This window comes from Larus michahellis, chromosome 8 (genome assembly GCF_964199755.1).
Source record: "Larus michahellis chromosome 8, bLarMic1.1, whole genome shotgun sequence".
In the NCBI taxonomy this organism is placed as follows: domain Eukaryota; kingdom Metazoa; phylum Chordata; class Aves; order Charadriiformes; family Laridae; genus Larus; species Larus michahellis.
The window spans coordinates 40870715-40897823 of NC_133903.1; the positions used below are offsets into that span (position 1 = coordinate 40870715).

The window sequence follows — 27109 nt, forward strand, 5'->3', positions numbered from 1 at the left end:
TTTCAGATATTATCACTTAATTAATATGCTAGAATAATTTTCTGAAGATTTATGGATGTGATATTTAAAACTAAAGACAAAATACTAGACTGGAAGCTCAAATAAAACCCTTCAAACTTGTGTAACATAGACCCTTTAAATAGATTTGACAGATTTGTGCAGTTGTGGAATGCCTTCAACTCATATTTAGTTTAAGCAATTTGATAGATATGTTAGGAAAAAAACAGCAGCAACCATGATTTGTTTTAGTACAATTCCTAATGGCAGGAATCTGACCTGTCTTGACAGGTGTTAAAAAGTGCTTGAGGACATAAAAAGAAATTTAATAAAGCTTTCAGTGTCAAACACTGTAAAACCAAAGGACTCTATTTTTTGTGTGTGCTTTTATTATTATCTATTTCTATAGGAACAGTTAAACTTAGAGACTCATAATTAATTTTTACCGTACTTATGCTGGCTGTATAATAGAATACATCTCTAGGAAAATAATTGTAAACAATTTCTCCTAGGATTTGTTTTATAATGTATTTTCCCCCTCCACTGGATCATAATTCTGATCAGTTCTGTAGCTGTCTCCATGATTTTAAGACTAGAAGGAATTGTATGTGTGTGCGTGTACCTATATATTACTAGGTGCTTAGTGATCTCTTTCATTTCTGTTAGACTATAAATTGTCTTTTCAATACAAGTATCTTCTGAAACACTTGTCTTTAAATAAAAATTAGCCAGGTGCTCACCAAGGTTTGACTTTGAGGATCCAGTTGACCCGCACTGACTGTAAGCTGAAATGAAACACGCTTTTGTTTGATCTTAAAATATCATAGACGAGTTGCAACATTTTTCTGGCAGTAAATTAATGCAGAATTTTATTCTGCCTTTGAGATGCATGAGTTTTTCCCTCCTGTGCTGAAGCATCCTTTATGCACTTGCTTTTGAAGCATGGAACAACATTAGCTAATACCCTTACAGTATAGTATCCAGTCCTGAGCGGGTGCCAGCAGTTCCAATCGATAACTGATGTCCCTGGCATTTAATTCCTGATAAACAGTTAGTGGGTGTTTTTAAAGTAATTTAAAAGTATTCATGAAGTTTGGCTGCATTCCTGGCCCTCTGAAAAAATAGATTAGTTAAGAAAATCTAGTTTGTGGATTCTGGCACTGTTCTAACTACACTATAAAGTTACATAGATTAAATAATGAAGTGCTTTATTTTATCCTCAAATCTTAACCTGTGGTGAAGTGTTGTTAATCCACAACTGAAGGCCATGCATTTATATTAAAAATAATGAGGAATTAATTGTGCTTAAAGGGAAGGGAAAGGTGATGGGTAAGTTATCAAGTTATCAGAAGGCCTTTGTTTTAACTAGCCGAGAGATGATGACAATTTTATTACAACTGTTAGTTTAATATGCCTGCACTGGAAAACGGAAGCAGGAGACAGACTGGAGTTCTTCAAGGAATATAACTATTTACCTTCCAAAAAGTAAATCAGCTGTAAAATATTCGGACAACTCCTGCCATGCTGAAGAACTGTTCTCTGTGACCTGACACATCAATTTAACATAACAGATTCATTTTGCCATATTTCCAGCCTTTATTTAGTATTCAACAAGCTTAACTTCTCAAGTGGCCTCGTGTGCAAATCTGAACTGCAGAGGGAACAATAACCCCAATCTGCAGCACCGTTCACAAGAGGAGGATCTGGTCCCGCAGCATTTCACATGAAAGCCCTGTATGTTACAGATCTAAAATGGCTGGCCGTCAGGAAGCCTTGAACTGCTTGTCGTGTATGTCCTTCTGAGCATCCAGTGTTTCCCCTGACAGTAGCATTGTGCTGGCAATGTCTGCACAGGCGTTTTTCCCAATTTTAGAATCCTAGAATGGTTTGGGTTGGAAAGGACCTTTAAAGATAATCTAGTCCAATACCGCTGCCACGGGCAATGACACCTTTCATTAGATCAGGTTGCTCAATGCCCTGTCCAACCTGACTTTGCTTTGGACGGCCTGGAATCTCCAGCCATCTGGTCCTGGGAGTGACTTGTGATCTTGATCCTGCCTTCATGATGGGGAGGGAGAAAGAGGATGGGGACTTGCTAGATGACTGTGAGCTACCTTTCAGTGAAGGGCACATATTATTTTTAATCTAGCATTGCTGTGGGATACTTCAATAGTAACATTTATTTCCTTGGCTACATAAAATGTATTTTTGAGTGAGAAGAGTAGATCTTGATGCTTGTGTGTAACACCCAGTGTTATTCTACGGCTTAGAAATCAAGAGCACTGTAGGAGACCTTATAGGAGCCTTCCAGTACTTCAAAGGGGGCCTACAGGAAAGCTGCAGAGGGACTTTTTCTAGGGGCATGTAGTGCTGGGATGAGGGGTAATGGCTTCAAACTAGAAGAGGGTAGATTTAGATTAGATACTAGGAAGAAATTCTTTACTGTGAGGGTGGTGAGGCACTGGAACAGGTTGCCCAGGGAAGCTGTCGATGCCCCATCCCTGGAAGTGTTCCAGGCCAGGCTGGATGAGGCTTTGAGCAGCCTGGTCTAGTGGTTGGTGTCCCTGCCCAGGGCAGGGGGGTTGGAATGGGATGATCTTTAAGGTCCCTTCCAACTCTAACCATTCTATGATTTATATGAACAGGTCAATGAAATCTTCCAGTGCCTTTTGCATGCAGCTTTTAGTATGAATTAGGCCAAGGGGTTCCCCATTTCCTCCTCAGTCACTGTGTTTTCAGTTATTAGTGCACGAATGTGGTTTCAGGCTCTGGCTCTGGGAACTCCCCAGGGGACTACTCGGTCAGGGTGAAGCAGTTCACCCGGGGCTGTCTCCAGAGGTGCCATTTGCTGGTGACTCCTGTTTCAAGGACAGTGAATTTGACTCTGAGGGGTGTGGGTCGGCTGCCCGTGGCCGATGGGCGCTGCAGGGCCGGCTGCCCGGCGCTGCAGGGCCCGACCAGCCCTGGCTCCAGGCCCATGGCAGGCCCCAGGCCTCTGCAGCGTTTCGTGTGGTGGCGGCGGCCTCTGTCAGCGGGGAGTTTGAAACAGGAGAGATCGGAGTGGCAGGGTCCTTCCCCTCTCCGCGGCCTAGTCTTGGATGTGGACAGTAATTCCTGGCCAAGAATGATGAGCAGTCTCATCTGCTAGGAAGTAATTTGTGATCGAAGAGAGGCCTTTGCTGCATGTTTAGAGCCCTGTCCATGCTGTGTGGGGGTGGTACTGAGCGTGAGGAAGTCTGGACAAGATTATAGTCAAGGCAGTAATACAGCCCAATACTCTTGCTCAGTGTTCGGGGAATAGATGGTGTCCTGGGGTGGTGGAGACATGAGGAGAGCATTTCAGCTGGGGAGTCTGCTGTAACCCTGCTCGGATTTACCAAAAAAATCTGCTTATCAAAAGTTGTTGTGACGTTATGAAATTTGGAAAATACGAATCTCATTTCGATGTGAACTCATGCTATTACGGTTTTTTTGTAGTTCTTTACTGAAAAAATTATGGGGAAAAAAAATCTGTAAAGACAAGTGAGTTTTATGTGAACGTTCCCCCTTCACTTGCTATAACAGTTGAAAATATTTGTTTCCATATATATTATTGAAAACTCTCTTCCCTAATGATATTAATGGTCTTAATTTCTCTGTGACAGGGCCCTAAAGGAGACCCAGGATTCTCTCCAGGACAGGCAAAACGTGGAGAAAAGGTAATATTTTCTTAATTATAGAGGAATGTTTTGTCTGTCTCATTCTTCTGTTAAAGTGTTGTTTAATATTCCGACAAGTTATAACAGCACAATGCTTTGTATTTATTGTGATGCTGGTATGTTTTGACAATTATATGAGTCTGACCAGTGCAGGCACAGGTGATGTAATGAACCAAAGACAAATAAAAAATTATATTCAAAGCTGAAACTTAAATTATATGTTTTGTTTCATTTATAAAAATAAAATTAACAAAATTAAATGGGAAGTATTTTTTGAACAATAAAATTGAATTCTGTTCACACTGATTAACAAAGTACAGATTCCAGGTTTTTTTAGTACCTTGCATTAGTCCAGAAAGTTGTGCGAGACAGACAAAATATGGTGATGACAAGTGCACACGTTATTACATGTCATGTTGTATTTAACCACTTTTTTTTAACAGACTTTTGATGCTAAGATTTGTCCTTTCACTTCGGAGGCTTTTCCTGTGGGTTCCTCCTAAGCTGCTTCAGCTAAACTAGTGGTTGCTCTCTCTGCCCGAAATATTTGAGTATAAATATTTAAAATGATTTTTCATAGAAATTATGGGTTTCGAAGTTTGTAATTATTTCATTTTTAGATTGTAAATCTACTGACTGTGTATGAAACTTTAAAATCAATGTGATAATATTAAAAAGATGTAATTGCATGTTTGCATTCTAATGTGTTAGCCTGCACTATATCTTTTAGAATATCTTGTATTTATGGTGTTTTATTAAGAGTATTTCCTAGTAGTTCAATTGTGGAACATTTGTGCTAAGTAGAAAACACTGTAGGAGTCCAGGACCACTCTCTGAAATGAAGCAAGCATTAGAAAATAATTATTGTTTACTACCTGCTGATGTGTACGTAAAATAACATATTTTTTTAATGCATATGTTCTGTCAAACCCTAAAATTCACAAATATGTATTTTCAATGTTAATGGACTGCTGAGCAAAATTCAGAAGTGTGTCTTTTGATGCAATGATAGGAAATTTAAGTGCAGATTTTGTAGAAATAGCAACATTATTTTAATTTAACCAGCTTTTGCTTTTGGCAACCTAATCATAATGCTGTGAGCTATAAGTGTCTACACGAAACTCAATGTATATTCTTTGGCATGAGCCCAAGCTGCGACAGAACAGTCTAAAACCCACCTGTATATATGTATGACCTACACCTAAACACACGTAGAATGCATCTATAGTCCAAAAATAGGGGATTGATAGGCATTTTTATAGTTACCACTATTTTGGTGTCTTAGTTCTTCACCCAAGTCAAATTTGCTTACCCCAAGTGATGGACTTGAATTTACTTTGATGCTAACTCTCTTCCAGGATCTGTCCCTTAACTCATTGAATTTGAATTTTGGCTCTAATCGTGAAAGAGCAAGTCCCTTCACCATCAGTCCTGAGCAAGGAAAAAAGAACTGGAACAACCTTCCCTTCTTCCCCATCTGCAATAACCATTAAAAAAGAAGTATCTTTTTCCATCTCCCTAGCATTTGAGATGCTCTAATTCTCATTCACATATACCATCATGTAGTTGCAAAGTTTAAAGAACTTGAATGAGAATAGCCACGTGCCACCATAACACCTTTGTCTATGTGCGTCGTTCATGTTGTCTTTTGCACAGATTACATTTAAGCCATGTTTTATGCAGCACATACCATAATGGTGTCCTGATTCCTGGTTGAGGTTTGTTGGCACAGCAACAGTAACACAAACAATAAAGAGTGATAGTTAAATATATATATTAATTTGAGGTGAAACCACTCACTTCTGAGGGAAGCATTACCTCAAGAATCGTATAGCTTCTTTATTCCCATTTATGTTAGCTAAAATTAAGTGTTGTGAGGTTGTGAACTAAGTCTGTTCTGCCCATGATTTGGCCATGTCGTATGATGCAGGAGCATGCACATTGCACCAGGCGGCTGCAACTGAGGAACTGTTGCCTTTTCAGTTTTCTTCCTCTTAAAAAAAAAAAATAAAAATCTATGCCTGTTCAATCAATGTTAGCTACCTCTTCATACCAATTATCTAAGAATGCAGAGAAGGTAGGAAGTCCTACATGTGTACAGGCCTGTGTCATGTTCCAGTGAAACATGATGATTCTGGATGTTTTTGTTGTACAGGGTGATCCAGGCCCCATAGGCTTTCCAGGCCCACCTGGGATCAAAGGCCAGAAGGTAAGATTCTGTTTCCATTTTCATGTAACCCTCCCTGTCTCAAATCAGTGGCCATTAGGTGGATGTCTGGTGGTAAAGAGGCCATGGAGAAGGTTGCTGTTGGTACTGTGACTGTCTACTATGTCAGGCTCCAAGGCCAACAGTGCAAAACCTTCCCTTGCAACTAAATTAAATGCGATCATTGCAACAGAATGTAAATCACAGCTGCTTAGGTTGGTGTTCTTCAAAAGGCATGGTGTACCCCTGCTCAAACAGAATAGGTTCTAGGGAAGATAGGCTTGCCTGCGCGATACAGCCATTTTAAAATCAATTGTATTCCATTTTCAGTAATAGCTTTTTCATTGCTTTTTCTGTATTGCGTATTTTATAGTATAGAAAATGCTCCCTGGGATCGTATGCTTAGTGTTTCTGCACTGAATTATTTGATTTTTTCCAAACATGTGCCAAAATTGCTAAAATAGAACTCAGGTGGAATAAGTTCCAATTTTGGATGCTACATAACACAATATTTTTTAATATGAGAAATGTCAGGTGAAACACACTGCATTTAAGAAATATATCCAAATTAGGGCAGTCCTATGTATACGGGAAAGCATAAGGCAGACAGATAGTTTTGGGAAGAGAACATGAAGGATGACAACAGAGGAAATGAGACAACCTTAAGAAAATGAGCACAGAAGACTGCGGGAGTGAATATAGTTTATATGAAAGTAGAGGTCAGCTCACGTGAATCCGGTAGGTTGCTCTGATAAGTCAGATGGCCGCAAACTGGTGGGGTGGCAACAATCATCAAGAAACCTGGGGGGAAAGTATTATTAAACACTGTCTTTGCAGAAGGTAGTTTGGTGTTGCAAGTGTAATAGAAAAACATAGAGAACAGATATCACAGCAGAATTTTGAAGTAGTATGCAACACTAAAGGCAGCTATAAAGTGACCATCAAAAGGATGGAATGACTTGTTAGAAAAGTAAGCCCTGGTATTTTTGGCCTTAATTTTTGACATATAGAGAAAGAATATTAATTAAATGCTTGCCTACTGTTGAAACTGAAGAAAAATGGCAGTGTTATGTTTTAAGATGGTTTTGTTCAACATTGTCTTGATCATAAAGTGTATAACAATCATTTTGTATTTCTTTTAAAAAGTCTAGTCGTTCATTTCTAGAATTGACCAAAACATAGTAAAAATGTGACTAGAACAGGAAGCTATTGCTGAATTAGCACCAGGGGGAGTGTGGAAATATATTTTGCCAAACATGTGGCCCACAGTTCCATGAACTGAGAAAATGTAGAGTTGTGACAAGCCTTTGTATCCCCTCTGTTGAGAGTTAACCTACAAGCCTGGACACTGATAGCATTTGTCACCGCTGATCTTAGGGAATCTCAAGGTGGCCCAACTATTGTGCTTTCTTATTTCATTAGGTTTATAGGTTTGCTCTGAAAACAAAGTAGTTCTTGTTTTAAAGCTTTTTAGATGGGAAGCAGCTGTCACTTGTTCTGGATCATGAGACTGACATTTGGGGGCAAGGAAATTAAAATCTTATGGCCATCATGCTCTCTTCCTGCCACAAGAATTCACTCCTTATCTGGGGGTTAGAGACTCTGTGGAGAATCATGCTCACTTGATCATTGGAAATTTTACTCTCTGTTTCCATGTTGTATACATCAGACACTAACTAGAACCATGTTTAAGATAACTTCTGCCTGACCCAGAATACCAGCTTTTGAACAGCACTACACCTGAAAACAGTTAAAAGTGTTTCATGCTTAATTTTTTTAATGACAAGCCCACAATTTATTGTATTTTAAATAACTGATCTTTAGTTACTGCTTTTCAATATATGTAAATAAGTCAACATGCTGTTAGTTCATTGTGAGCTCAGAAATTATTTTCAAAGGAATGTGAGCACAAGTATCTGTGAAGTAAACCTGCTGCAAGAAAATACTGCAGAAAAATCAAATGCTTCCTTTTTTTTGTACCCCAGTACAACTGGGGGAGTTGCTATAATATTGAATAAATAATATATTTCCAATATTTTTTCTTACCTGGATAAAAAGGAAAATAAAAAAATCCTGAGTTAATGGTGTCCCAAATTCTATTCAATTTTGACAGTCAGCTTGTGTTAACTGAGTAGTTTCTAAACAGTGAGATACTTGATAGTGAATAAAATCTCTAATGTTCTTACAGATATTTTTAGTGGTGTAATATAAATTTGTGTTCATTTCATGGCAATTACTTTTTGTCTCACTGATTTCGGTTTCGTTTTCCTGAAAGACCTAGAAATTTAGGCTTTTTCTTTACGGAATTCATCCATTTCCCATTAACTGGAGTGGTGGCTTTGGAGAGCTGAAGTGGAGGGTGAGCTGCAATGCCTGCTGCCGCTCCGCAAGGCGTGATCACCCCACTTCAGGGTGGCTATGGAGGAAACTGCACTTTAATAATTTTTCTAATCAGAATTTGTCTGATTCTGAACTTCCTGTGCAACGTTATTTGGTGCTTATACAAAAACATGCGTTGTGGAAGTTTGAGGCAAGCATGCATATTATTTTCACTTTTTTTGACAAGAGTGACTTTGAGAAGCCATATTCAATGTGCTTTTGGATCTGTTTTTCTGAATATCTGAGATAATGTTAGGCAAGTTTCTTGGAAAGATTCATTTTAGACCCCCCCCCCCCCCCAAAAAAAAATAAATTGTTTTTGAAGCCTTCCGTGCAATAGAGTAGCACTAGTACTATAAAATGATGTGTTTCTTTTTTATAAAGCTGAAAATCTACAGGTTTTTAGTGAGATAGTAAAACAAATGTCTGCTAATAATCAGGACTCTGGGAACAGATTATTGTGATTGACTTTATTTTTCATTACATGCCATGCGTCGGAGTATGTGTCCTTGTGGTTGCGAATAAAACATGACGTATTTCTCATGCCTGTAACACACACTAGAAAAAGCCAAGTTTTGTTTGGGGTAGGGCTCCAAATTTATTCCAGTGTAAGAACAGAAAATTGCATGTTTATGAAGTGCTTAGAGGTCTCTTGAAGCAGAGAAGCAATGGCAGGAGATGAGGGTTAGTTTGAGAAGAGTGTTGTTTCCGGAGCAGTTGCAGGGTCTCATATCCGGAGCAGTCTTGACAGGACCATCTTTAAATCAGCCCTCAAAACTTCCCTTGTATCAGTCCAGAGACCTCACAGAGCGGAAGCCCTCTCCTTCCCCCTCTCCCCAAAAGCGCCTGCTTCACTGTACAGACAGGCAAGTACTTGCCTCTGCTAGCCAGAGTACTGGGGGGCAGACTGTCAGCCAAAGGACATTACTCCTGGGCATTAACTTGCCTGCGTTCATCCCCGTACATTAGAATGAATGCAGTGCCTTTGTGGTTGCAGGTACTTTGTAATGACATTGGAAAACATTTTTTTAAAAGATTGGCTACAGTTTTTGGGCTAGCTTTATTCCCTAATATGCGTGTAATGGTAAATCACGGGAATCTGGATCTATAAAATCCTGATAAAATTCACATACTAAAGTATAATATGGCAAGACATGTTGAAGGAAGAAACTTGGTTGCAACCTGAGAAGGACTCCATATTTCCTTTTGTCTTGACTTTTGCATCCGGTAAAGGGTAATGCAGATGATAGATAAATTTCAAAGCAGTAACTATAGTGATGTCAACATTATGCTACCAAGCATCCCCCACTGCTTCTCCTAGAGAGTGCAATTTTCCTTGAGCAGGAGGAAGCTTCAACTCTGTAAGGGAAATTCCTCTACTGAATTAGATGGAGAAAAGGTCCGTCTTCTATATGTATGCTATTTTTTTTAAGTGATACTTCCATTATTTAGGATATTCAGGATAAGAGATGCTAGGTGAAATCTTAGTTGTGTTAATAAACATCAGCAAACAAGATAGAATGGAGCTAGGGAGAAAAAAACCAAACCCAAAACATTTGCTGATGAAGAAGTTTTTAAAACCTAGATGCTGTGTGATGACGACGTGGAGCTGATAAGTAAGCTTTGGAAAGGCTCATGTTACAGTGCATGGAAATCTGTTTATATGCTATACTTACCCCATGCCCAGAAATTTTTTTCCTGACGCTTTTCAAACTCTAATATCTCTCTCTATAGCTGCTGGTTGTAGCATTAGGTATAATAGTTCACCTGCTGGTTTTCAGAGGTTACAGAAACTTCTTGGCTCTCTAACAAAGTTGCTGGTGTTGTGCCAGGTGTATTTTAGTAACAAATGCATAGAAATTTTAGTAAAACACAATGGGCACTAGTAAGATGGAAAGACTTGGCTTGAACAGTCCTTGCTGTTACGATTTTACGTCTACATTTTGCTATATACAGTCACTCAGTCTGGGTCCCACTGTGCTAGGCATATGGTAGAAGTCAGACACTTAAACTTGCTATGAAGTCTTTTCTGAGTCGTTTTAGTTGGCAGTAAATATTTTTCTCGCACGCAGTCCAAAGTATTCTTACAACTTGCTGTGTCTTTTGTGATATGCTTGAGGTCTGTATTGCTATAATTGGAAGCTTCAAACCTTTCTCTTCCACATTGGGCTTTTAAATCAGAGCATTAATCTTCATTAGAAATTGGGAGGTATTTCATTTGGCAAACCAGTGTGAACTTGTACTCTTCTTGTTTACTTTCATCTTAGCTCAGAGCAAACTGCGTCTTATTTATACGGTTACGCTCAAGAATACGAAAACAAACTAATAGAAAACTAAGAATTTGAAGAGGGTTAGCTAACTCACAGGAAAGGAAACCCTTGTGTGAGAACCCTCTATTTGGAATGATACTCATTTTAGCATGGTTTATCTTCATTCCCAACCAGCATTAAGTGAGTTAGAATGACTTAAGGCCATGTTAGCTCTGAATAAGAATATGGGCGTACTGCTCTAAAATACGAGTGCAGAGCAGTTTTCCTCTGTAAGAAGTTGTAGAAACATTCGCACCAGTAATCAGTCCTTCTTCATCTCAGAGTTCCTTCTGTGCCTTCTTTTGAGAATGTCCATGCAGATGTTAATCAACTGACCCACTTTGAAACTAAATTGTGATAAACTTCTCTTTGAGTGTTTCTGTGTGGAGCAGCATTTGCTTTCCTTTTCTCCTTGCACAGAAATAATAAACTACTTGAGAAATCTCTTCTAGCAACACCTACTTTAGTTGATCGTTTAAGCATAGAGAGACAATAAAATTCTGAAATGGATAAAACTCATGAAATACAGAGTGGGCTGGGACTGTGAAAAATTATATGGCTTTGGGGCACATTTTGAATGTTAAAGATAAGTTACTGGTTTATGCTGGCGTCTTTAGTTCTGCTTTAGCAATTCAATAACAAAATTCGGTTTTAGGCATGCGTTAATATAATAAATTGGGATATTTCATGTTAACTGGTTTGTCCAAGATCAGCTCCTGGCTATCTGTTACAGATTTATTTATTTTTTTCTTCCTAACAGCAATGCAGACCACTGGCTTCCTTAGATACAAGATAACATACATAAATTATTTAGACTTAAGCTACAGGACAGGAGTGAAGCCAGAATACGTTACAATTTTGCAAACTGGCAATGCCCTGTGTGTGATTAGCAAAATGAAAGGATACACCTGCTGTGTTGGGTTTTGAGAAAATGAGGCCTTTGGGTTTCTTAATGAGTACATGTCTCTTGGATCAAGATTCCTCAAGCAAGCCTATAATGGCAAAATTGCAAATTTTAAAGCCTTACAGAGGCCTTTCTCTTCTATCATCTAAAATTATCACCAAGCAAAATTCATTCCATCTTTTAATTTTGTATATGATAATAAAATTAATTTCATACAGAAATACTCTTGTGGTCATGCAGAAGCTTGTCCAAAACTTTGGGATACTTCAACTGCTGAAATCAGTTGCAGAATTCCTTCTTATTACAGTGGGTCTCAAGTCTCTACTGACTAATGAGTGTCATCATGCTGCAAGGCAGCCAGATGTTTGACATCAGCCAAGACACTCCCGCTACTCAGTCACTGTCTTTGAGGCCAATTTTATGATAGATTTCTATCCAGAATAAGGATTGTTTTAGTCTTTCAAGCTGCAGCTTTTGGAAATGCGTCTTCCCAGTACCTCTTGCAAGGGATGTGGAGACCAGACACTTAGCTCCTACATCAATCATGCAACTGTTAGAGCCTCCCTTTTAGGCCATCTTGTCCGGGTATGTTTAGTACAGTGTAAAGACATCCAAGAAGAAGGTTCCCCTTTGCAGTGTACTTATGAAGGTGGCAGGGTCCAGCTCTTTTTTTAATTCTTAAAGAATTCTTTATTTCTTTAAAAGCTAAAATATGCATGAAATGGTCAATGCAAAGGGAGTAATGTTTGACAGCTTTGTGATTCCAGCGACACAGGGAATATTTCTGGGATGAGGAACAGGCAATAGCCTTCCTACCGATGTAAATTTCGTCATATAAGGGCTGGAATTTGTTCTATGTTAATTTTAAAAAGAGGTGTTGTGTCCTGGAAGGTCTGTCTGTCTTGAGAGTGTCCTAGAATAGTCTGTGATGACCCTCTACTTTACCTCTCCTCTGAACTGCCTTGTTCAGAAAGGGCATAATGACAAGGATTTGAAATAGGGATTCAATCCTTTGAATAGGGTTCAATCCTTTGAAATCAAGGATTTGAAATTCAGTTTCAGCAATAACCAGCAACAGCATCCCATGTGCTCATTTATTTAAAAGAGTACAAGTCTGGAAATATCTTTAAGCATGCTGATATCTTGAAATTGTCTAAAATGCCATGAAGATTTCTTACTCCTTTTCTCTCACTCAGCTTTCATATGAGCTGCTAAATGTAAACCATGCTAATGCTGCAGGCAAACAAGTTTGGATAATTTTTTTCTTCATAAAGGGAGATTGGAGAAGGAAAAAACGGTCCAGTTTATGTCTTTAAGTGTGTTTATCACATGTTTGTTTCTCTACCTGCAGGGTCTTAAGGGTTATCTGGGACTGCAAGGGCCACGGGGTGAGCAGGTAAGTGGTGAAAGAACTGTACACTATACTCTACAGAGGAACAATTGAGGATAGAAGAATACATAACCCAATATAAGCGTTCAATATAAGCAATCAGTGTAAATTACTGACTGCTTAAGGAAATACTTGATAGTTGTTGACCAATAATTCAGATTACTTAGAGGTTGGTGTGGTAAAAAATGGTCTAAATGAAATGGAAAAGACCAGCTTGTTCAGCTACCACACTGGCTTGGTGGAGGTTGGTGTAAAATTCTTATTAGAGGCACAGTTCAGATTCTCTCAAAATCGCTACTGAATTAATGCATTTTAAATTTCCTGGCATGTAGAAAATTAAATGATTATTTAGTGCTTTTTCTCACTTCCATGTCAGTTCAAGAAGCAATCTGAATGTAAATTTCAAAGACATCCAGTTGCTGATGTGCCTTGTTAGCATTAATGAGGCTCCTAATAGGAGAGTAGATGGAATCACAAGTCTCCTTTTGGATGACACTGAAAGGGAAACAGTGATGATAACAGATGACAGACACCCAAAGGGAGATAAAAACTCATTATCATCATCAGTGACTTTAATGAGTTTTATACACAAATCTTTACTGAATGAGTGGTGATTTTTATTATAGGCCCACATGCACTTTTCTGTGATGACTATAACTTAGCAATGAGATAGAGATAGCCATTGGAAAAAAAAAAGTAATTCTTAACATCAAGAGAAGAATGTCTCAATCTTTGAAGAAGTCTCAATCTTTGAAGAAGTTGCAGGTGAAAAGTAATCGGTTAGTTACCGTGGAAGAGAAAAAGTGAAGCTTGCACTGAAAAGTAATTCTGTTCATTATTCATGCAATCAAGCATATAAGTTCCTTTGAAGGCAATTCATGTTCAAGAATGTGAAAACTGGTGATGTGCAACTGTTTGATATCTCAGTGTTCTCATAGTGCTGCTTTAAATATTTTCTTTCACTATTATCACTTAGAAAATACTCTGACATAACTTTTAAGACAACACTTTGGATGAAAAAGTTTTATTTTGCACGTAGTTCTTATTGCTGGTATTTTCAGGCCTGGCTGGTGAAGGTGATGAGTTAGACCAGTTACTTGTCATCTGTGGCACCTACCTGTGTTTGTAGTTTTTAGAAGTATGTACAGTGAGGACAGACATTCCTCTGAATTTGTGAATTGAAGAACTCCTTGAACAGCTGGTAACAAAGTAAAAGTTTTTAAAAGATAAATTGTAAATGCAATGATTATACTGCTTTTCTAGTTTTTCCATATATGCGTATTTTGAGGTACAGCTGAGCCAAAATAGGAGACCATGGATCCTAGTTCCATGACAGAACATCTGTCAGAAGATGAATCACTACCAGTTGAAAGCAGGCGACAGACTCATCTCAATGGCAGCTCATTTAAATGAAAAATACTGCAACCACTTTTTGCATCTGCACTTCTGAGTTCTGCTTCCTAAGGCTGCTGTTTCACCATAAATCAGCTGTGAACAGCTCAGAGAGGAAGTCCTGATCCATTACTATGGTAACACTGACATATGACAGTGGGTGGAAGGGTCAGCCTGGGAGAGCGTCCAATTTATGGACTTGGCTTGTTTAAAATAAAATTAACTGAAGAGAAGTAGGGGGAGCTTCCTATGTCTCTCGGTGATGGGCCCCATGGCATTTGGTGCCATTTCAGAAAAGCACATTTTCCTGAAAATAAACAGTCAGACGTGCAGATATTAAGTAATAAAACAACAAAAATGGCTTTTGGATTTCATTAGGAGGAATAAGATGGAGAGAAGTTCTATGTATTCGTGACTAATCCAATGCAATATTGACCTGATTCTGAAAGAAACAAAAAAAATTGGCTTTGTAAGGAGACAAGAATTCTTAATAAAACATTTAACGCATTTGTTCAAATGCAGCTAAGACCATTGCAGTTACTTCATTACAAGGACCTGTCTCCTATAGTCCTCCTCAATTACTTTTTTAAAAAAGCATCTATATTTTTATTATGGTAATAGTAAAAACTGTTGTATTTCACAAAATCTTAGACTCTTTTTGTAATGCTTTTAAAAGGATCTGTAGCTGAAATTGGTGGAGTTACTTATGTGTGCTGAGTAAATTTTAGCGTGTTGCTGTGTAGCTTGCTCAAAAAGCATTTTTTCCATGAGCTTAAGCTGTGTTATGAATAGATGTTTAAAGAAAAGTGATAAACCAAATAAACTCCAAAACATGACATTAAACCTGTTTGTTCTTTCTTTCTTTCTTTTTTTTTTTTTTCTTTCCCCCCCACCTCCTTTTCCACTTAGGGAATTCCTGGAATGGCTGGAAATATTGGCGCAGTTGGTTACCCTGGCAGGCAGGTGCAGTAACTATACTAATGTCTTTGTAGTTTTGGGGTTTCTCTTGGGTGTTCTTCTCAAAAGTACCCTATCTAACTCTTTTGGAACTACTAATAGTATAAATGTATTTGTTCACATCCTGTCATTTATCCTTGAAACAAATCTCTTTTACATGTAGTGCCCTTTACATAATGTTGAGTCTCAAGGTTTTTAAACTTGAATGGGTTAAATGCATTAATGCTGTACCTTTCTGGAATTCATAAATGACATTGCCAAAGTACTGAATGTCTAAACACTTTACACTCCTTCATAAACCTCATGTGGTTCTGTGTGTTTTAGCTTCTTCGTATTTCAAGTTCAGAAGCAATAGGAAACTGCCTGTTGTAGTATACTTCATGATTTTCACCAATGTATTTACTTCAATGCTGAAACTATTTCTTCAGCCCTTTAGAGAAACGGACCATTAAAAGATGGCTTTGGAGTTTTTTTCCCCCCCCTTCAGATATTTGAGAAGGAGAGCCAATAAAGCCAGAAAGCAGCTTTCTATGAACACAAGCACTTACATAAATACTGATTTTATTTTTTTTTTTAAATTATGTATAAGCTAACAGATACCTTAGTCCAGTAATACAGATAAGACATAAAGTAGAAATATTCATTATTTTCCCCATCTAAAGGTATATGGGCCAAATTCAACAATTGACTGTGGTTTTGCGTCTGCTTAAAAAGTGAATTTGACCAATACTTCAGTGTTTTATTGGGTTAGGTTTGTAATGGGTATGTATTTTAAAATTCCATTACAATATTTTATGCGGTAATAGATGATAACATGTTTATGTTGAATCACATAAAGTGTTTAGAGCATTTGGACTACATTTGCTATTCTGACATTAGCTCCAAAATAATTGGAAAGGTGTCCAAATATAAAAGCTTATGAAAAATCCTGTCACTGTAATGCCAGATCACTGGATCTGGAAAACAATTTCCTCCCAGAAGGAATAATTTTAATGTAAAGGAAGTTTCAGTCTAAGTCTCAGCCATGAATTAATGGGAGACCTTTCTGAACATGGTCCCAGGGGACTGCTTGATGACACCCTCTTCAATCCTAATCATTTTGAGAACGTATTGCCAGTTTGCAGTTAACAAATGCTGTTACTGTTCTTTTAAATAGAGCATATCTGGTTGTTTAAAATGAAGTACAACTAATTTCTTTTTGTAATAGGGCTTAGCTGGACCAGAAGGTAACCCAGGTCCTAAAGGTGTACGAGTAAGTAAGCATTTTAAGCATTTTGGCATGTGTGTCTATTTTTACCCATACAGTACATAAGAAAGGGGATGGGGAATTTCATTCACCTCTGCAAATTGTATGCCCACTGAACTACTCTGTCTTTACAAAATCTACAAATGACAAAACATAGCATTTCTTTCAAAATACACGTAAGGATGCATTTTTTTTTTCCACGGTGAGCAGCATAGAGCAGCCTTCTATAGTTACCCTTCCTCTCACTTGGAATGCATGCAGGCAAGAGGAGGAAGGCAGTACTGAATGTGGGGGTGTGAGAGCTGGGAGTGAAGAGGAGCGGACGTTTCCTGCCTGAAGCATTATTTCCATAATGGAAGCTGTCAATAAGGGAGACATATCTGGCATTTGCAATCTGTAACAGCTACAGAAGTTGATAAAGGGAAGCCGTCTTGTCATCTAAAACCCATAAAAGTGATCTTGAGATTTTAGAGTGGTTCTGTTGTAGTCACATATATCCCAGGGACGGAAGGCTCTTAATGCTCTGCTGATTGTAGGTTTGCTTTTGATTATTCTTGGAGGTAAAATAGGTTGGCTTTCTTCTGTTTGTTTGTTTGTTTGTTTTGTATTTTTGTTAATAGGCACACATGCATGCCTACACATGCTTGTGTGAGTGTGTAAGTATTTTTTCAGACTGACTCTCCCCATCAGGCAGTAGAAGTGAGTTTCTAGAAACTTATATGTTGCTGATTGCACCTAGGATTTGAAGGAACCTTTTGCTAGATGTTTTCAGGCCCACAGCTCGTGTTCTACAGGTTGCTGAGCAGTGTGCCGTGTTCTCAAGTATCTATTAAAATAATCGTAATGTGTTGCTAGATTTGCTTTTGTCCTGTTTTTTTTAATGTAGTTACTCAAAGCCTTTACCTGCAGCAGTTTCTAAAACATATGTCTGATTTTTTGGGGTGGGTTTTTTTTTTTATGTCAGTTTTCATTACAATGATGGGGAAACATTGGTTTGTCAGGACCAAGTGCCAACAGATATTGCATCCTTGGGGATTTTGTCTTTTACATTTCTTCAGTTTGCTTTTGTTCAGATTCTCAATGCACTTTGTCTCATTCTCCTCTCAACCAACAAGACATTAAAGGATCCCAGTCACTTCCTGAAAAGTTACTACATCTCTGTTTACACAAAGCTAAAAATGGCCAATGTATGAGTAATTTTGGCAAAAAACACCTGTCAGGTCTTAAGGCTAAGTCCTGTATATGAATTCTACAAGCAACTTCCAATAAAAACGATGACACAGCCCTGTTGAGACATACTACTTGTGTGATGATACGAAGTACCTTTAGAGCTTTAAGTTTAGAACATTCCTGCAGTCAAACTATACTCTGCTTCTCAGCTGTTTTAAGAGACTGTAGAAAAGATAAGTGCCTTTGTTTTCCTTACTCTCTTTAGGGCTGGATGACAAGATGGGCACTGTCTTTCATAATTAAATTGAAAAAAAAAAAAGGCAGCGAGCCCAAAATCATTGCAATCAGAGGACTGGAGAGAGAGAGATACGAAAGCAAGGGATTCTTTTGTAGTAACTAATAATATTTTTGTTCCAATCTCAGTTTGAATCTGGTAGTGCAGAATCTATCTCTACTACTATTTTTGTGAATTGTACTATTATTTCTGCTGAGTCAACAGCATGTTTCTGTGTCCATACAACTGATTATATGAGAGGATCTATTTCTGACTTTCTGAGAGGAAGGTGGGAGGGAAATGCATTGTGGCTGAACTTTAAGAAAACATTCTGCTTATGACAAGGTCAACTTTCTAGGACTCTTGCATATAGCAGTGATCACGCAGTGTCTTTTTAAAGATGAGAACATAATTTCTGATGTATTTTGTGAATAAGGTTAACTTCAGCAGCTTTTTCATGTTTAATTTGTTCTAATCAATAAAGTCTCTGATGCAACTTAGTCTTACTGGAACACTTTCCTAGTACTTCTTTATTAACTGATTCTGTATCCTTGTAATGAGAATCATTTTTTGCTGTTAATTGGAGAATAAATGCTAGTCATGTTCAAGTTGATTGAGTTTCACTGGTAGTTTCAAATGAGCCTGAATTTAATCCCTGGATCCTGAACCCATAGCTGGCCAATACTGAGGGACAAGCAGCGTTGGTGGAACCAACCTTGTAATCAAGAGTTGTTCTTATGTTTTTAGGGTTTCATTGGACCTCCAGGTGTGGCAGGACAACCAGGACCTGAAGGAGAAAGGGTAGGTTTGATGGAACGTTGATGAAATATTGGTGTTTGGGTAGTAATGCAATATACATCAAAATGGGGGGAAAATGTACAAGGTATAAACATTAATTTGAGTCTTTGTCTCAAAGCAAAACTGATGTGGAGGAAATTAAATAAATAGGTCATATCTAATTAGTCTAATCAATGAAATGTACTGGTGCTAAAGTTAAATGGAGAGCAGCCGTAAATTATTATTTGAATTTAATCTAGAGCTGCAAGGATTAAGGGTGTTTTTTATTCTTACCACCAAGGTCCACAATGAGTATTTTTCATTGAAGCAATTTCGTTCAGTCAATAATTAATACTCATCCATTGACAGATGATGTTTGCAGTAAAACCAGTCATGGAAATCTTAATCTCGGTCACTTCACGCTTGAGATTTTTCATGCTTCTCTTGAGCACAAAGGATGTCTGGCCGTATACTTTGATGGAAACAGGTTATGGCTATTCTTCATAGTTGTTCTGATGTGGTCACAGAAAAGACGAGCAAAGTTTGTGTTTCTGCCCCCCTGTTGTAGGACATTGTCTCTATGATTCTTTGCACAAATATTTTTATTTTTTTCATGATGCTTCTTGGCACTGTTAAAAGACCAATGGTGTCTTTTCCAATCAAATGCAGTTTTAATTACTTGAATTTAAGCTATTGAAGAAAAGAAAACATAGTTATGGTGGGTTATTTCTTTCTCAGGGCATCCCAGGCTTCCGTGGAAAAAGAGGCCCTAAAGGGAGACAGGTAAAGCTTCTAACACTTGTTACAATTTCTGCTGCCAATGTAAATGCACCTGTAATTCACTCTGTAACTTTAATCAGCTGAAGAATGTTAGTTTTATTTTTTTCTATAGATTATGTTCTATTTTTTCCAGTTAGTACTTTGTAGTGCTGCAGATTCTGTGCAGGTTGTAACTACTAGATGTTCTGAAGTGCGGAAGACTTAACAGGATGAGCCTTGTGGCCGGTTGCTGATACTAGCTACATGAGGGTTAAAAGATGACAGAAACACATAAATATGTTCTGTAAAATTAGTGTTAGCACAAGGTACAGATATGATGCAAGTTTCATAAGTCTGATTTTGGTGTTGGTTTGAATGCAAATCAGCTGCTTCTAACATCTGATATTTCTGGACTATGGTAAATTAAAGCTGTCCTCTACTTAACATATATTTCTACAGCTGAGAATAAACACAAATCTGCCAAGTATACATTATCAAGTTTTACATATTTTCTGTGGTATATTTTCAATGCCAAGTGTTTTGTTTTCTGTTGCAACCTTATTATTTTAAGTCTTTGAAGTTATCTAGGAGTTCCCAATTTTAACTTGCCTTGTGGTTTGAGATTGGAAACTGCGATAGCATTCTTCAGTTGCACACTCAGTTGTGCTCAGCAGTTCAGATGACTTTAATCTAGCATGTTGAACAAGCTTGTTCAGCAGTAGTAGTGTGATTACCGTCGCTTGGCCCTTGATGCATGCTATGAAAGTTGAGGAGGATTCTGTTTAATTATGTTTTGTTTTGTGTGTGATCTAACACCAGCCAAAAAAGGCACTAGCCTTCAATAGATTTCCTTTTGATGTAAAGAAAGGCAAGCAGAGAAAAGTGTCATTAAGCTGATAGACTGCTCTTTCTGAAGCTCCTTTGTTAAGGTATAAAATCAAAGTAAGAATCTGTTTTTTAATTACTCAGCTAGCAGGACAGGGTGCCTCCTGTGCTTGCTGACCATATTGTGGTTTGTTTATAATATGAATCAAATGCTACTTTGTGCATCTGAGTGTTGGGCAAGCAGGGGTCTGTGCCATGAGTACCTGGCAGCAGTTGTCAATATGCTGTTCTGGTGAGTCACGTGCAGCCTTTAAGAAGGAGAACCTGGACGGAAAGCAAAGGCTTCTGTTCAGTGTGGAAAGGGAAGAGGAGGTGACAGCAGGGTACTCTGAACGCAGATTTTGCATTATAATCTCATTCTCAGTGGTGGGTTTCACTGAGGCTTCTGATTACCAGTGTAGTTGTTTGTTTCAATCCATAACAGCTGATGCGCTGCATGCTGTGGTAAGCATTATTTTTTTTCGTTTGCAGTAAAAGCACAACTTCTATCACTGTCAGGCTGTGCTCTGATAAGGACTTTTGTTTATATAAATCAATTCAGAGAGGTTTCACATAGGTGATAGAGCACAAAAAGCACCTCTGCACAATGTCCATGATTAACTTCATTCAGTACTGATTCCTCTGTAATGTTGTCACATCCTCAGTCCCAATGTTCATCACAAATCCTCTGTATGATCTACATAGGGACCAAACCATGAGAGCAATCACATGGGAGCCTGACTTGAAGTACTTTGCTGGATCACAAGTTTAGAGAATGTGTGTTATTTTAACCCTAGGCAATGATAGCTCTGATGACAATGTCTTTAAACACAGTGTCCCAGAGTTAACAATGCCAGCGCTTTGGGGCAGAGCACTGTCTCCAAAGGAAATTTGGCATGGTAATTGCATAGTGCCCGAAGTCAGGCTCGTCACCTTGTGTTCTAGGATGCAACATGGGTCTTTGGAGAAAACTTCTGTCAATAATAATACTTGGGGAAGAAAAACCTGTCTGACTGGCAGAGATCCTTCTGAAAAAAACAGATCCCAAATATGATCTCATTTTTGGAAAGTAGTATTAAAGTCTAAGAAAAGTGAATCGTACAAGGGATTGTTACACTTACAATTCAAACTGCTACTACTTAGCAGGTTTATTGAATAGTTAGTCATATTTGTAACATCTCTGGCATGTTTGAAATGGAACAAAATATTCAATTACCAAAATCTTTATTGTGAAGATTATACAGTGTGGATTTGTTTGAATTTTAGATTAGTTCTGCATACAATATGTTTTAAAGAAAATATTTCATAGTAAAAGTATACGTATTCAATTTCTTCCCATTGTATGCTTGTAATATGAAATTTGGCTAGTTCTGCAGTACTTTTAATGCATTGTCTGTCCTTTTAGTATGATGCATAGTGCTTTTACATACATAGTTTGACCATATTTGGGGGAATGTTTTTACATAGTTTTCTGCTATATGAGATTAGTTAAATCCAGCAATGTGACAGAACAGACCTTGTAAGTTATAACAAGAATTTATTAATCAAGTCCATTGTAACTGTAAAAACATGCTCTGTTTTATATTGAAATTATGAATAGTTGCCCTTTGTATGCTTAATAGTAATGTTAAATGATGATGTAATAAAACACTTGTTGCACAGTAGTATTATATTACTTGCCATCTTAGACTTTTCTGACTGTTCTCCTATGTTGCCTTTTTCCTCTCATTTTTCTACTCACTAAGATAGTTTTATCAGTATCAGTTAGAAGACACATGCTGTTGAGAATGGGATTATGATGACTGTGTGTAATCTGTCCCTTTCGTAACTCATGCTATGCTGGGTTCCTGCTGTATGTAAACCATCATCGGTGACCTGATCTATGATCTGGTGGTTGGTAAAACTGTCCCATTGCATCCTCCATTTCACTCTTGATGCCTCATTTGTGTGGTTTTTTTAAAACAATTGGTATTCATGTGTATTATGGCAATTCTGCCTCTTCCAACATCTACCAATGGTAAGCAGTACAACCAAAATATTATGCTATTAAGGAAAGGGTAATAAATTGTCTACATCCTATCAGCTGGTAGCTTTTAACAATATAGGCACTGTTAAATACCCATTTTGTATGTGTGAAATTTTACAGTATGTTTTCAGAGTTGTGCAAAAATTTGGCCAGTGGTGTACAGTTTGAGAATCAATGAAATCGGCTTTATTGACCATTAACCTATGAACCTCTGCTGTTTAAATGATAAGACGGTAACATATAAAGACCTGTACTGTCAGATCTTACAATTATGGCTATAATTCTTATTTGTGAGTTCCATGATCAGATCCTGAATAAAAATTTCATTGTTGTGAGAAGCACACAGCAATCTTTTGCTCTCCTGAATTTGCAGGAGAATGCAGAAAAAAACTTCAACCAAAATCAACGCAAAAGATGGTATGGGGTGTGTTAAGCATCTCTCAGATGAATTCATAGTATCATGCGTGATGATGGGAATTGAGAGCCTATTGTTTCAACACGTTGTTTCAGCAGCATGTGTATATATATATATATATATATATATGAAAACATAAAAATTTGTCTTAACTTTTATAGAATTTTGGTGTAAGTTATTACTAAAGACAAATATAGCTTAAGCAGTGCTTAAACTACTTTGGTTTATGATATGATTTTTCCACCTCCTTGCCACAGTTTTACATTTTCTTCCTGACTGCTGTTCAATATAATACCGTATGATGATGCATATCCCCTATTCCATTAAGGACAGACAATGCTATACTAAGTCCTGAGCTGGACAGCCATATCAACGTCCTACAAACAAGGTAGATTAAAAAGGCCAAATTAATTGTACCTTTGACCTGCAGCAGGTTTGAACAGTCTTACAGAGGTGAAAGGTTAATGCCTCAAAGTACTGTTTGTGATATGCAGGGAGGGGTAAAAAGACATCCAAACAGTGAAAAGACAAAGAAGACTATTTCATGTAAAAATTATTGTAAGGGTAGAATTTTCTTGTTTTCCCCGTGGAGATCAGCTAGTAATGCTCTGGTGCTTTGCAGTTGATTTCTTGAGGTCAGTGCATCTCTCGATTATCTCAATACTCTAATACTGTGCGAGATTTTTCAGTTCCAGGAAAAGTCTCTTTTCTGTGAGCACCTTGAGATTGCAAACATTAATAGCTGGGGAAGGGTAAGGAGAGAACAGAAGACAGATGTTTGAGTGCTGTAGGTAACAGTAAAAATACTAAATAGGAAAAGAGACTCCAAGCAAACAATTCAAGTAATACTTGTTTAATATTGCTCTTAAAGCTTTCAGTCATCTGATTTTGGCCTATGCTTACATTGTGTATAGTTATATCTCTTTATGATTTTAGGAGACAAATAAATACCACTGTTCTATGCTGTTCATTTGAACTGTGCAGCTGAAACTTTCTGCTTCTCCCATTCGTCCATCTGTCTCCCTGAAACCACTTGCTGATGTCCTAATTTCTAATACCTATAGGAATTCAGTGTTCAGACCACCCTTTGTGTCTTGGACAATAAAGAACAAGCATTCTTTCTTTTGCTTTAGGGTTTTCCAGGTGACTTTGGAAATAGAGGCCCCCCTGGTCCAGATGGGAATCCTGTAAGTAACAAATTGTGTGTTGATTAACATGGTGAAATTTGTAACAGTCAACTCAACTCCCTTCCCAAATGGAAAGGAGACTTTTGCCTCAACAGCAAGGTCTCAAAGTCCACAGGAAAACTTTGGACTGTTACTTTTCCATGGAAATTGCTAGGGTAGTACTGTAATAAGCAGTGAGAGAGAAAAGATCCAGAAACCTGTTGAGGAAACACAGTTTCCACTGCTGTATGTGCTGACTACCTTGAGAATCAGATATCTTGCTGTCCTCATTGCACTACTGATGAATGTTTTGTCTTCAGAAGTTCTTGCACTGGATATAACTTTGTGTTGTTTATTTAAACCATTATTCTAAGATCACCTTAACAAACTGGGATTCTGCATGCATGCCAAAATCCTAGCTTTCCTATGCTTATGCATTTGATAGTTGATTTCATCCTTTGAACTGTTACTGAATACAATTATGCTAGTATGTCATTTAGTGCATTATAATCAGTATGATAACAGCTTTGTCCTTGGCAGCGTGTGCAGGCTAAAGTGCTCTTGTGGTATGGTATTCAAACTGTGGCACAGTCACATCACTTCACTGGCTGCCCTCAAAGGAGCTTCGCTCTCTTGTTGTATTTGTAGGGAAACTCTGGCTGCAGACTCCAAACTCAGGTTTCCTTTGATATGAGAAACCAGTGAAAGGGCTTTAGGCCAAACAAGGCAACAGCAATAAGTGCTGGGTAAAAGAGCAGCTGATTTGAATCTGCTTTTATTGTTGGATGCTCCTTTGGAAACTGCTCTCAGTTTGTGTCTAAAGGTTGTTCTGATATGGACCAGAGTCAGCAACTGGGCAGAGACGGTCTCCTTTTTGAAGGCCTGCCCTTTCTTGACATCCATCTTAGAAACTTGTTTTAGAAAAGTTTACATGAATTTTGCTGGTGGGTTATTGATGTTTGGTGTCAGCATTTTGGAACATAGGAAAAAAAAAATTTTGCATTTCTGGTCCCTGAGGCAAAGTTTCCCTTGTGGGAACATCAGGTAATGTCAATATGGTGCTTTTCATCTTGAAAGCCCTCTGAGGGGTTGTGTGTGTCACCAGCTGCATTGCAAATGATATAAAAAGGTTAGTTCTTCCTTCCCTTCCTGGTACTCCCAAGTCTCCCTCCATTCCTGATAAAGCAGATATTGTCTTTCCACAAGGTCTGCAGAACAACAGTACTTTAATAGAAACAAGCTCAGAAAGCCTGGATCTGAAATTACAGACTTACGCTTTACAAAGAAGCCTGTTTTAACGCAAGCATTTGCAAACGAGTTTCTTCTAATCTGCCAAGACAGCTGCTGATCTTACTGCCTTCTTAGACAGGCAGCAACCCCTCTCCCCTCCTCCCCCAAAACTCACCCTGCAGGGCTTGTTCAGGCAAGGGGCCAGAGCTGCAGCTGCAGGGGGCTGCAGTGCTAATGGGATATTTACAGAGCCTGTTCATGAGCTGGCAGTGGAGAGCAGGGGCTGCCTGGGAGGCCTGCGGTGGCAGAAACTTGAAGGGAGGACGTTTCTTCCCATGTGCTGACTTGACACTAATGACATTTGTCTCCATGCCTAATTTCTTCTCCTTAACAGAGTAATGCCATCCTTCGTTTCCACAACACCCTCTCAATTCTCTGAGGATGTCAGTCTGCCTTAGAGGACATTGCTAGAGCATTCAATGTCCCCTGTGCTTAGTTTGGAGGAGGCTGGAGAAGGTGTGTACACACCAGAGGAGGGAGGAGAGCACGAAGGTGTCCTCTGTGCCATGCCCAGCAGCCATGCCGTGTTGGCCAGCTTCAGAATGGGCTCAGATTTGCTTGCATAGAAATTCTTCATTGTGGGTGCCAATGGGATGCGGTGAACCCTACATATAATATCCATTGAGCAGCAGGTCCCAGGTGTTGGGACAGCTTGCGCAAAGCACGCTGACCTGGAGGGCTACAATACCCCTTTCACGCAGGGCAAAGAGACTTGGCAACTGTTTTCCGTGGTGCTCAGAATTTTAGCCTCTGCCAAGTTAAAATTCAGTGCAACAGAGGCAGTAGTAGAGTACTGTTGAATTTGTCACTTCTACATAAAGTACAAATACTGTAGTTTGTATCAAGAAATAATTTTTCACAAAGAGAGTGTAGCCTTTAATTCTATGAACTGAGACAGTGTTTTATTTATCTTTTAAAGAAATCTTCGTAAATTCGTGTGGGGTTTTTTTTCCACCCCAAAAAAATATTTTTTTTCCTTCTTCCCATTCTAAATATCATGGTAACAAATCTCACATTCATGAATGATTTCATGATACAAATATCTTGAGATCTAATTTCACAACCAGGAATTTTAATAAGCATGTTCCCCTGTGCAGTGATAAGCTGTCATTTTTCAGGAACTCTCTATAAAAATCCCAACTGGCTTGCTTTGCAGATCACTGTTGTTTATCTTATCACTGGGATTTTTTTAAAATGGTAAAATTCAGGTAATCTAAAATTCATTTTCTTTGAAGGGAATTGTTGGTGGCGTTGGGCCTCCTGGATTTCCGGGCCTAAGAGTGAGTACACTTTTGTTACTTTGATGTGGATTCATTAGACTATTTGTCTTGTATGTTTGTGAAATAAGAAAAACAAATATAAGAATCCAGGGATTTAAACAGATTTTGGTTTACTTAGCCATGATTTTAATTAAAATCACTCTACAAAGCTGCTGTCATATTGCTGGTATGAAGTACTTCTACACTTGGTTTGGATTTGTATGCTTATTTCTGATCTGGTGTGTCTGGGTTTTTTATTTGAAATAAACAAGTTTGCTAATTTATACCCCTAAAGGCAGTGTTACTTTTTGGAAAAGTGCAGTGCTTTCAAATGTTTTAACATCCACAGCCCTCATTCATCCCTGTATATGGCTTCCAAATTGTAAGCAGAATCCTTTCCTAAGCAAAATTACTTTGTCTTATATACAGTATTGTATTCAAATTTTTTTTCATGTTTTTAGAATAAGGTTGTGATGCTCACTCATTATGGAGTTGCAAGCTATAGTTGTATAAATACAGTTGCTCCAAAAAAGCTGTGATGTGAATGAGTCCTACAGGAGGTGGGAAAGACTGATACTTTCATACCGTGTAGTCTTACTCCCTTATTTTAAGTAATGCATGTGTTTACTGA

The 27109-nt window shown here is 38.1% G+C and overlaps 1 protein-coding gene across 2 annotated transcripts in view; it reads left to right on the forward strand.

The window, feature by feature from the left end:
• COL24A1 (collagen type XXIV alpha 1 chain) overlaps positions 1-27109 on the forward strand; it is a 150675-nt gene that overhangs the window by 25487 nt on the left and 98079 nt on the right. For both annotated transcript variants that reach the window (XM_074596551.1, XM_074596552.1), the window contains exons 6-14: positions 3642-3695; positions 5851-5904; positions 12845-12889; positions 15185-15238; positions 16440-16484; positions 18670-18723; positions 19438-19482; positions 23897-23950; positions 26455-26499. In XM_074596551.1, the coding sequence (XP_074452652.1) occupies positions 3642-3695; positions 5851-5904; positions 12845-12889; positions 15185-15238; positions 16440-16484; positions 18670-18723; positions 19438-19482; positions 23897-23950; positions 26455-26499 (450 nt within the window). The remainder of the gene's footprint in view (positions 1-3641; positions 3696-5850; positions 5905-12844; positions 12890-15184; positions 15239-16439; positions 16485-18669; positions 18724-19437; positions 19483-23896; positions 23951-26454; positions 26500-27109) is intronic.